General features: G+C 41.0%; 2 protein-coding genes across 2 annotated transcripts; both read left to right on the top strand.

Annotated features, from left to right (window-relative positions):
* The first annotated feature begins 487 nt into the window (after positions 1 to 487).
* Positions 488 to 1,866, top strand: LOC138350959 (uncharacterized). The gene is made up of 2 exons (XM_069302420.1): positions 488 to 1,119; positions 1,515 to 1,866. Exons 1-2 carry the CDS (start codon positions 488 to 490, stop codon positions 1,864 to 1,866), a joined length of 984 nt encoding a protein of 327 aa, XP_069158521.1.
* A 6,524-nt stretch (positions 1,867 to 8,390) lies between these two features.
* LOC138350958 (alpha-(1,3)-fucosyltransferase FucT-like) lies at positions 8,391 to 8,789 on the top strand. The gene has a single exon (XM_069302419.1). It carries the CDS (start codon positions 8,391 to 8,393, stop codon positions 8,787 to 8,789), a length of 399 nt encoding a protein of 132 aa, XP_069158520.1.
* The last annotated feature ends 3,462 nt before the right edge of the window (positions 8,790 to 12,251 follow it).

The raw sequence follows: 12,251 nt of genomic DNA, 5'->3' as shown, positions 1-12,251 counted from the left end.
CACAATGATGGTGGTGTATGACACAATGATGGTGGTGTATGACACAACGATAGTTGTGTATGACACAATGATGGTGATATATAACACAATGATGGCAGTGTATGACAAAATGATGGTGATGTATGACACAATGATGGTAGTGTCTGACACTATGATTTTGGTGTATGACACAATGATAGTGGTTTATAACACAGTGATGGTGGTGTACGGCACAATGACGGTGGTGTGTGACACAATGAGGGTGGAGTATGTTACAATGATAGTGTTCTATGACACAATGATTGCAGTGTTTGACACAATGTTGGTGGTGTATGGCACAATGATTGTGGTGTGTGACACAATGAGGGTGGAGTATGACACAATAATAGTGGTGCATGACACAATGATTGCAGTGTTTGACACAATGATGGTGGTGTATGGCACAATGATTGTGGTGTGTGACACAATGAGGGTGGAGTATGACACAATAATAGTGGTGCATGACACAATGATTGCCGTGTTTGACACAATGATAGTGGTGTATGACACAATGATGGTGGTGCATGACACAATGATGGTGGAGTATGACAAAATGATGGCAGTGTTTGACACAATGATGGTGGTGTATGGCACAATGATTGTTGTGTATGACAAAATGACGGTTGTGTATGACACAATGATGGTGGTGAATGGCACAATGATGGTGGTGCATGACACAATGATTGCAGTGTTTGACACAATGATGGTGGTGTATGGCACAAAGATGGTGGTATATGACACAATGATGGCAGTGCATAGCACTATGATGGTGTTGTATGACACGATGATTGCAGTGTATGGCACAATGATGGTGGTGTATGTCACAATGATGGTGGCGTATTACACAATGATGGCAGTGTATGACACAATGATGATGGTGTATGACACAATGATGGTGGTGAATGACACAATAATGGCATTGTTTGACACATTGATTGTGGTGTATGACACAATTATGGTGGTGTATGACACAATGATGGTGGGGTATGACACAATGATGGTGGTGTATTTCACAATGATTATCGTGTATGAAACAATGATGGCAGTGAATGGCACAATGATGGTGGTATATGACACAATGATGACAGTGTATGACACAATGTTGGTTGTGTATGACAGAATGATGGCAGTGTATGACACAATGAGGGCAGTGTATGACACAATGATGGCAGTGTATGACACAATGATAGTGGTGTATGACACAACATTGGTAAAGTATGACACAATGATAATGGTGTATGACACAAAGATGGAGGTGTATGACACAGTGATTGTAGTGGATGTCTCAATGATGGTGGTTTATGGCACAATGATGGTGGTGTATGACAAAATGATAGTGGGTATGACACAATTATGGCAGTGTATGACACAATGATGGTGGTGTATGGCACAATGATATTTTTGTATGATACAATGATTGCAGTTTATGACACAACAATGGTGGTGTATGACACAATGATAGCAGTGTATGACACAATGATGGTGGTGTGTGACAGAATGATGGTGGTGTACGGCACAATGATGATGGTGTGTGACACAATGAGGATGGAGTATGACAAAATCATAGTGGTGTATGAAAAAATGATTGCAGTGTTTGACACAATGATGATGGTGTATGGCACAATGATAGTGGTGTATGACAGAATGATCGTGGTGTCTGGCACAATGATGGTTGTGTATGACACAATGATGGTGGTATATGACAAAATGATGGTAGTGAATGGCACAATGATGGTGGAGTATGACACAATGATGGCAGTGCATAGCACTATGAAGGTGGTGAATAACTCAATGATGGTGGTGTATGGCACAAAGATTTTGATGTATGACACAATGATGGTGATGTAAGACACATTGACGATGGTGTATGACACAATGATGGTGTTGTGTGACACAATGATGGATGTGTATAACACAATGATGGTGGTGTATGGCACAATGATGGTGGTGTATGGCACAATGATGGCAGTGTATGACACAATGAAGGTTGTGTATGGCACAATGATGGCAGTGTATGACACAATGATGGTTGTGTATGACACAATGATAGTGGTGTATGACACAATAATGACAGTGTATGACACAATGATGGTGGAGTATGACACAATGATGGTGGTGTATGACACAATGATGGTAGTGTATGACACAATGTTTGTGGTGTATGACACAAAGATGGTGGTGTGTGACACAATGATGGTGGTGTTTGGCACAAAAATGGCAGTGTATGACACAATGATGTCAGTGTATGACACAATGATGGTTGTGTATGACACAATGATGGCAGTGTATGACACAATGATGGATGTGTATAACACAATGATGGCAGGGTATGACATAATTAAAGTGGTGTATGACACAACGATGGTGATGTATGACACAATGATGTTAGTGAATGACACATTGATAGTGGTGTATGTACAATGATGGTGGTGTATGACACAGTGATAGTAGTGTATGTCTCAATGATGGTGGTGTATGACATAATGATGGTGGTGTATGACACATCGATAGTAGTGTATGTCTCAATGATTGTGGTGTATGGCACAATGATGGTGGTGTATGACACAATGATGGCAATTTATGAGACAACGATAGTGGTGTATGACACAATCATGGCAGTGTATGACATAATTATTATGGTGTATGGCACAATGATGGTGTTGTATGATACAATGATGGCAATTTATGAGACAACGATAGTGGTGTATGACACAATGATGGTGGTGCATGACACAATTATAGCAGTGTATGAGACAATGATGGTGGTGTATGACACAATGATAGTGGTGTACGGTACAATGATGGTGATGTGAGACACAATGAGGGTGGAGTATGACACAATGATAGTGGTGTATGACACAATGATTGCAGTGTTTGACACAATGATGATGGTGTATGGCACAATGCTAGTGGTGTATGTCACAATGACGGTGGTGTATGACACAATGACGGCAGTGTATGACACAATGATGGTAGTGGATGGCACAATGATGGTTGTGTATGACACAATGATGGTGGTGTATGGCACAATGATGGATGTGTATAACACAATGATGGTGGTGTATGGCACAATGATGGTGGTGTATGGCACAATGATGGCAGTGTATGACACAATGATGGTTGTGTATGACACAATGATGGTGGTGTATGACACAATGAGGGCAGTGTACGACATAATGATGGTGGTGTATGACACAATGATGGTGGTGTATGCCACAATGATGGTGATATATGACACAATGACAGTGGAGTATGACACAATGATGGTAGTGTATGACACAATGATAGTGGTACATGACACAATGATGGTAGTGTATGACACAATGATAGCAGTGTATGCCACAATGATGGCAGTGTATGACACAATGATGGCAGTGCATGACACAATGATGGTTGTGTATGAAACAATGATAGTGGTGTATGACACAATGATGGTGGTGTATGACACAATCATAGTGGTGTATGACAATAGCAGTGCATGACACAATGATGGTGGTGTATGGCACAATGATAGCAGTGTATGACACAATGATTTTGGTGTATGGCACAATGATGGTGATGTAAGACACAATGATGGTAGTGTATGACACAATGATGGTGGTGTATGACACAATAATGGCATTGCATGACACAATGATTTTGGTGTATGATACAATGATGATGGTGTATGACACAATGACGGTGGTATATGACACAAAGATTGTAGTGTATAACACAAAGTTTGTGGTGTATGACACAATGATGGTAATGTATGACACAATGATAATGGTGTATGGCACAATGATGGTGGTGTATGACACAATGACGTTTGTGTATGACACAATGACGGTAGTGTATGACACAGTGATGGTGATGTGTAAAACAATGATGGCAGCATATGATACATTGATGTTCGTGTATGACACAACGATGGCAGTGTATGACACAATGATGGTGGTGTATGGCACAATGATGGTGGTGTATGACACAATGATGGTGGTGTATGACACAATGATGGTGGTGTATGACACAATGATGGTAATGTATGACACAATGATGGTGGTATATGACACAATGATAGTGGTGTATGACGCATTGATGGTGGTGTATGACACAATGACTTTGGTGTATGCCACAATGATGGTGGTGTATGCCACAATGATGGTGGTGTATGACACAACGATGGTGGTGTATGACACAATGGTAGTGATATATAACACAATGATGGCAGTGTATGACACAATGATGGTGGTGTATGACCCAATCATGGTAGTGTATGACACAATGATAATGGTGTATGACACAATGATGGTGGTGTATGACACAATGATGTTGGTGTATGACACAATGACGGTGGGGTATGACTCAATGATGGTAGTGTATGACACAATGAATGTGGTGTATGACACAATGATGGTGGTGAATGACACAATGATGGTGGTGTATGACACAATGATGGTGGTGTATGACACAACGATGGTGGTGTATGACACAATGATAGTGATATATAACACAATGATAGTGATATATAACACAATGATAGTGATATATAACACAATGATGGCAGTGTATGACACAATGATGGTGGTGTATGGCACAATGATGGTGGTGTATGACAGAATTATGGTGGTGTATGACACAATGATAATGGTGTATGACACAATGATGGTGGTGTAAGACACAATGATGTTGGTGTATGACACAATGACAGTGCTGTATGACACAATGATGGTAGTGTATGACACAATAAATGTGGTGTATGACACAATGATGGTAGTGTATGACACAATGAATGTGGTGTATGACACAATGATGGTGGGTTATGCCACAATGATGGCAATGTATGACACAATGATGGCAGTGCATGACACAATGATGGTGGTGTATGGCACAATGATGGTAGTGTATGACACAATGATAGTGTATGAAACAATGATATTGGTGTATTACACAATGATGGTGGTGTATGACACAATAATGGAGGTGTATGACACAATGATGGTGGTGAATGACACAATGACGGTGGTGTTTGACACAAAGATGGTAGTGTATGACACAATAATGGTAGTGTATGACACAACGATGGTGCTGTATGCCACAATGATGGTGATATATACCACTATGATGGCAGTGTATGACACAATGATGGTAGTGAATGACACTATGATTGTGGTGTTTGACACAATGATGGTGGTATATAACACAATGATCATGGTGAACGGCACAATGATAGTGGTGTGTGACACAATGAGGGTGGAGTATAACACAATGATAGTGGTGTATGACACAATGATTGCAGTGTTTGACACACTGATTTTTGTGTATGGCAGATTGATGGTGGTGAATGACACAATGATGGTGTTGTGTGACACAATGATGGATGTGTATAATACAATGATGGTGGTATATGGCACAATGATTGTGGTGTATCGCACAATGAATGCTGGGTATGACACAATGATCGTTGTGTTTGACACAATGATCGTGGTGTATGTCACAATAATGGCAGTGTATGACACAATGATAGTGGTGTATGACACAATGATGGTGGTGTATGACTCAATGAAGGTGGTGTATAACACAATGACGGTGGTATATGGCACAATGATGGTGGTGTATGACACAACGATGGTGGTGTATGACACAATGATGGCAGTGTATGACACAATGATGGTGGTGTATGACACAATGATGGTGGTGTATGACACAATGATAATGGTGTATGACACAATGATGGTGGTGTATGACACAATGATGTTGGTGTATGACACAATGACGGTGGAGTATGACTCAGTGATGGTAGTGTATGACACAATGAATGTGGTGTATGACACAATGATGGTGGTGTATGACAATGATGGTGGTGTATGACACAATGATAGTGGTGTATGACACAATGCTGGTGGTGTATGACACAATGATGGTGGTGTATGACACAATGACGGTGGTGTATGACACAATGAAGGTGGTGTATGACACAATGATGGTGGTGTATGACACAACGATGGTGGTGTATGACACAATGATTGTGGGTGTGACACAATTATGGCAGTGTATGACACAATGATGGTGGTGTATGGCACAATGATGGTGTTGTGTGATACAATGATGGCAGTTTATGACACAACGATCGTGGTGTATGACACAATGATGGCAGTTTATGACACAACGATCGTGGTGTATGACACAATTATGGTGGTGTATGACACAATGATAGCAGTGTATGACACAATGATGGTGGTGTATGACACAATGATTGTGGTGTATGGCACAATGATGGTGGTGTGTGACACAATGAGGGTGGAGTATGACACAATGATAGTGGAGTATGACGCAATGTTAGTGGTGTATGACACAATGATGGCAGTGTATGACACAATGATTTAGGTGTATGGCACAATGATGGTGATGTAAGACACAATGATAGTGGTGTATGACACAATGATGGTGGTGTATGGCACAATGATGGTGGTGTGTGACACAATGAGGGTGGAGTATGACACAATGAAGGCAGTGTATGACAAAATGATGGTGGTGTTTGGCACAATGATGGTGGTGTGTGACACAATGAGGGTGGAGTATGACACAATGAGAGTGGAGTATGACACAATGATTGCAGTGCTTGACACAATGATGATGGTGTATGGCACAATGATATTGGTGTATGACACAATGACAGTTGTGTATAACACAATGATGGCAGTGTATGACACAATGATGGTGGTGTATGGCACAATGATGGTTGTGTATGACACAATGAAGGTGGTATATGACACAATGATGGCAGTGTATGACACAATGATTTTGGTGTATGACAGAATGATAGTGATGTAAGAAACAATGACGATAGAGTATGACACAATGATGGTGTTGTGCGACACAATGATGGATGTGTATAACACAATGATGGTGGTGTATGGCACAATGATAATGGGGTATGGCACAATGATGGCAGTGTATGACACAATGATGGTTGTGTATAATACAATGATGGTGGTGTATGACACAATAATTGCAGTGTAGGACACAATGATAGTGGTGTATGGCACAATGATGGTGGTGTATGCCACAATGATGGTGATGTATGACACAATGACGGTGGTATATGGCACAATGATGGTGGTGTATGACACAATGTTTGTGGTGTACGACACAATGATGGTGGTGTATGACACAATGATGGTGGTGTATGACACAATGATGGTGGTGTATGACACAACGATGGTGGTGTATGACACAATGATAGTGATATATAACACAATGATGGCAGTGAATGACACAATGATGGTGGTGTATGGCACAATGATGTTGGTGTATGACACAATGACAGTGGTGTATGACACAATGATGGTAGTGTATGACACAATAAATGTGGTGTATGACACAATGATGGTAGTGTATGACACAATGAATGTGGTGTATGACACAATGATGGTGGGTTATGCCACAACGATGGCAATGTATGACACAATGATGGCAGTGCATGACACAATGATGGTGGTGTATGGCACAATGATGGTGGTGTACGACACAATGATAGTGTATGACACAATGATGGTGGTGTATGACACAATGTTGGTGGTGTATGACACAATGATGGTGGTGTATGACACAATGATGGTGGTGTATGACACAATGACGGTGGTGTTTGCCACAAAGATGGTAGTGTATGACACAATGATGGTAGTGTATGACACAACGATGGTGCTGTATGAGACAATGATGGTAATATATACCACTATGATGGCAGTGTATGACACAATGATGGTGGTGCATGACACAATGATGGTAGTGAATGACACTATGATAGTGGTGTTTAACACAATGATGGTGGTGTATAACACAATGATCATGGTGAACGGCACAATGATAGTGGTGTGTGACAAAATGAGGGTGGAGTATAACACAATGATAGTGGTGTATGACACAATGATTGCAGTGTTTGACACAATGATTTTTGTGTATGGCACAATGATGGTGGTGTATGACACAATGATTTTTGTGTATGGCACAATGATGGTGGTGTATGACACAATGATGGTGTTGTGTGACACAATGATGGATGTGTATAATACAATGATGGTGGTATATGGCACAATGATGGTGGTGTATGGCACAATGAAGGCAGTGTGTGACACAATGATCGTTGTGTATGACACAATGATCGTGGTGTATGTCACAATAATGGCAGTGTATGACACAATGATAGTGGTGTATGACACAATGATGGTGGTGTAAAACACAATGAAGGTGGTGTATAACACAATGACGGTGGTATATGGCACAATGATGGTGGTGTATGACACAATGATGGTGGTGTATGATACAATGATGGCAGTTTATGACACAACGATCGTGGTGTATGACACAATGGTTGTGGGTGTGACACAATTATGGCAGTGTATGACACAATGATGGTGGTGTATGGCACAATGATGGTTTTGTGTGATACAATGATGGCAGTTTCTGACACAACGATCGTGGTGTATGACACAATGATGGCAGTTTATGACACAACGATCGTGGAGTATGACACAATTATGGTGGTGTATGACACAATGATGGTGTTGTGTGATACAATGATGGCAGTTTATGACACAACGATCGTGGTATATGGCACAATGATGGTGGTGTATGACACAATGATGGTGTTGTGTGATACAATGAAGGCAGTTTATGACACAACGATCGTGGTGTATGACACATTGATAGCAGTTTATGACACAACGATCGTGGTGTATGACACAATGGTTGTGGGTGTGACACAATTATGGCAGTGTATGACACAATGATGGTGGTGTATGGCACAATGATGGTGTTGTGTGATACAATGATGGCAGTTTCTGACACAACGATCGTGGTGTATGACACAATGATGGCAGTTTATGACACAACGATCGTGGTGTATGACACAATTATGGTGGTGTATGACACAATGATGGTGGTGTATGACACAATGATTGTGGAGTATGGCACAATGATGGTGGTGTGTGACACAATGAGGGTGGAGTTTGACACAATGATACTGGAGTATGACGCAATGATAGTGGTGTATGACACAATGATGGCAGTGTATGACACAATGATATTGGTGTATGGCACAATGATGGTGATGTAAGACACAATGATTGTGGTGTATGACACAATGATGGTGGTGTATGGCACAATGATGGTGGTGTGTGACACAATGAGGGTGGAGTATGACACAATGAAGGCAGTGTATGACAAAATGATGGTGGTGTATGGCACAATGATGGTGATGTGTGATACAATGAGGGTGGAGTATGACACAATGAGAGTGTAGTATGACACAATGATTGCAGTGCTTGACACAATGATGATGGTGTATGGCACAATGATAATGGTGTATGACACAATGACAGTGGTGTATAACACAATAATGGCAGTGTATGACACAATGATGGTGGTGTATGGCACAATGATGGTTGTGTATGAAAAAATGAAGGTGGTATATGACTCAATGATGGTAGTGAATAACACAATGATGGTGGTGTATGACACAATGATGGCAGTGTATGACACAATGATTTTGGTGTATGGCACAATGATAGTGATGTAAGAAACAATGACGATAGAGTATGACAGAATGATGGTGTTGTGCGACACAATGATGGATGTGTATAACACAATGATGGTGGTGTATGGCACAATGATGGTGGTGTATGGCACTGATGGCAGTGTATGACACAATGATGGTTGTGTATAACACAATGATGGTGGTGTATGACACAATAATTGCAGTGAGGGACACAATGATAGTGGTGTATGACACAATGACGGTGGTGTATGCCACAATGATGGTGATGTATGACACAATGACGGTGGTATATGGCACAATGATGGTAGTGTATGACACAATGTTTGTGGTGTACGACACAATGATGGTGGTGTATGACACAATGATAATGGTGCATGACACAATGATGGTGGTGTATGACACAGTAATGTTGGTGTATGACACAATGACAGTGGAGTATGACACAATGATGGTAGTGTATGACACAATGATGGTGGTGTATGACTCAAAGATAGTGGTGCATGACACAATGATGGTGATGTATGACACAATGATGGCAGTGTATGACACAATGATGGCAGTGCATGCCACAATGATGGTTGTGAATGGCACAATGATGGTGGTGTATGACACAATGATGGGGTGTATGACACAATCATAGTAGTGAATGACACAATGATAGCAGTGCATGACACAATGATGGTGGTGTATGGCACTATGATGGTGGTTTTATGACAAAATGATCATGGTGTATGACACAATGATGGTGGTGTATGACACAATGATAGTGGTGTATGACGCAATGATGGTGGTGTATGACACAATGACGGTGGTGCATGACACAATGATGGTGGTGTTTGACACAATGATGGTGATGTATGGCACAACGTTGGTGGTGTATGACACAATGATAGTGATATATAACACAATGATGGCAGTGTATGACACAATGATGGTGGTGTATGACACAATGATGGTGTATGACACAATGATAATGATGTATGACACAATGATGGTGGTGTATGACACAATGATGTTGGTGTATGACACAATGACGGTGGTGTATGACTCAATTATGGTAGTGTATGACACAATGCATGTGGTGTATGACACAATGATGGTGGTGTATGACACAATGATAGTGGTGTATGACACAATGACGGTGGTGTATGACACAATGATGGTGGTGTATGACACAATGATGGTGGTGTATGACACAACGATGGTGGTGTATGACACAATGATAGTGATATATAACACAATGATGGCAGTGTATGGCACAATGATGGTGGTGTATGACACAATGATGATGGTGTATGACGCAATGATGGTGGTGTATGACAAAATGACGGTGGTGTATGACACAATGATGGTGGTGTATGACACAACGATGGTGGTGTATGACAATGATAGTGATATATTACACAATGATGGCAGTGTATGGCACAATGATGGCAGTGTATGGCACAATGATGGTGCTGTATGACACAATGATGGTGGTGTATGACACAATGATAACGGTGTATGACACAAGGATGGTGGTGTATGACACAAGGATGTTGGTGTATGACACAATGATGGTGGTGTATGACACAATGATGGTAGTGTATGACACAATGATGGTGGTGTATGACACAACGATGGTGCTGTATGACACAATGATGAATATATATACCACTATGATGACAGTGTATGACACAATGATGGTGGTGTATGACACAATGATGGCAGAGAATGACACTATGATAGTGGTGTTTGACACAATGATTGCAGTGTTTGACACAATGATTTTTGTGTATGGCACAATGATGGTGGTGTATGACACAATGATGGTGTTGTGTGACACAATGATGGTTGTGTATAATACAATGATGGTGGTATATGGCACAATGATGGTGGTGTATGGCACAATGAAGGCAGTGTATGACACAATGATCGTTGTGTATGACACAATGATGGTGGTGTATGACACATTGATGGTGGTGTATGACACAATGAAGGTGCTGTATGACACAATGACAGTGGTATATGGCACAATGATGATAGTGTACGACACAATGTTTGTGGTGTATGACACAATGATGGAGGTGTATGACACAATGATAATGGTGTATGACAAAATGATGGTGGTGTATGACACAGTGATAGTAGTGTACGTCTCAATGATAGTTGTGTATGACACAATGAAGGTGGTATTTGACAAAGTGATAGTAGTGTAGGTTTCAATAATGGTGGTGTATGGCACAATGATGGTGGTGTATGACACAATGATTGTGGGTGAGACACAATTATGGCAGTGTATGACACAATGATGGTGGTGTATGTCACAATGATGGTGTTGTGTGATACAATGATGGCAGTTTTTGACACAACGATCGTGGTGTATGACACAATGATAGTGGTGTATGACACAATGATAGCAGTGTGTGACACAATGATGGTGGTGTATGACAAAATGATGGTGGTGTATGGCACAATGATGGTGGTGTGTGACACAATGAGGGTGGAGTATGACACAATGAAGGCAGTGTATGACACAATGATGGTGGTGTATGACACAATGATGGTGGTGTATGGCACAATGATGGTGGTGTGCGACACAATGAGAGTAGAGAATGACACAATGAGAGTGGAATATGACACAATGAGAGTGGAATATGACACAATAATTGAAGTGCTTGACACAATGATCATGGTCTATGGCACAATGATAGTG

The sequence above is a fragment of the Procambarus clarkii genome, chromosome 48 (genome assembly GCF_040958095.1).
Source record: "Procambarus clarkii isolate CNS0578487 chromosome 48, FALCON_Pclarkii_2.0, whole genome shotgun sequence".
Taxonomy (NCBI): Eukaryota; Metazoa; Arthropoda; class Malacostraca; order Decapoda; family Cambaridae; genus Procambarus; species Procambarus clarkii.
The sequence above is the reverse complement of the archived record's forward strand: the minus strand, read 5'-3'. Positions and strand labels throughout refer to the sequence as shown.

Coding starts and splice junctions, on each gene's coding strand:
- LOC138350959 (XM_069302420.1), top strand. CDS start 488: ATGATTGCCGTGTTTGACACAATGATAGTGGTGTATGACACAATGATG. Junction 1,120..1,514: donor ATGACAGTGTATGACACAAT/GTTGGTTGTGTA, acceptor GGTGTGTGACAG/AATGATGGTGGTGTACGGCA.
- LOC138350958 (XM_069302419.1), top strand. CDS start 8,391: ATGGCAGTGTATGACACAATGATGGTGGTGTATGGCACAATGATGGTT.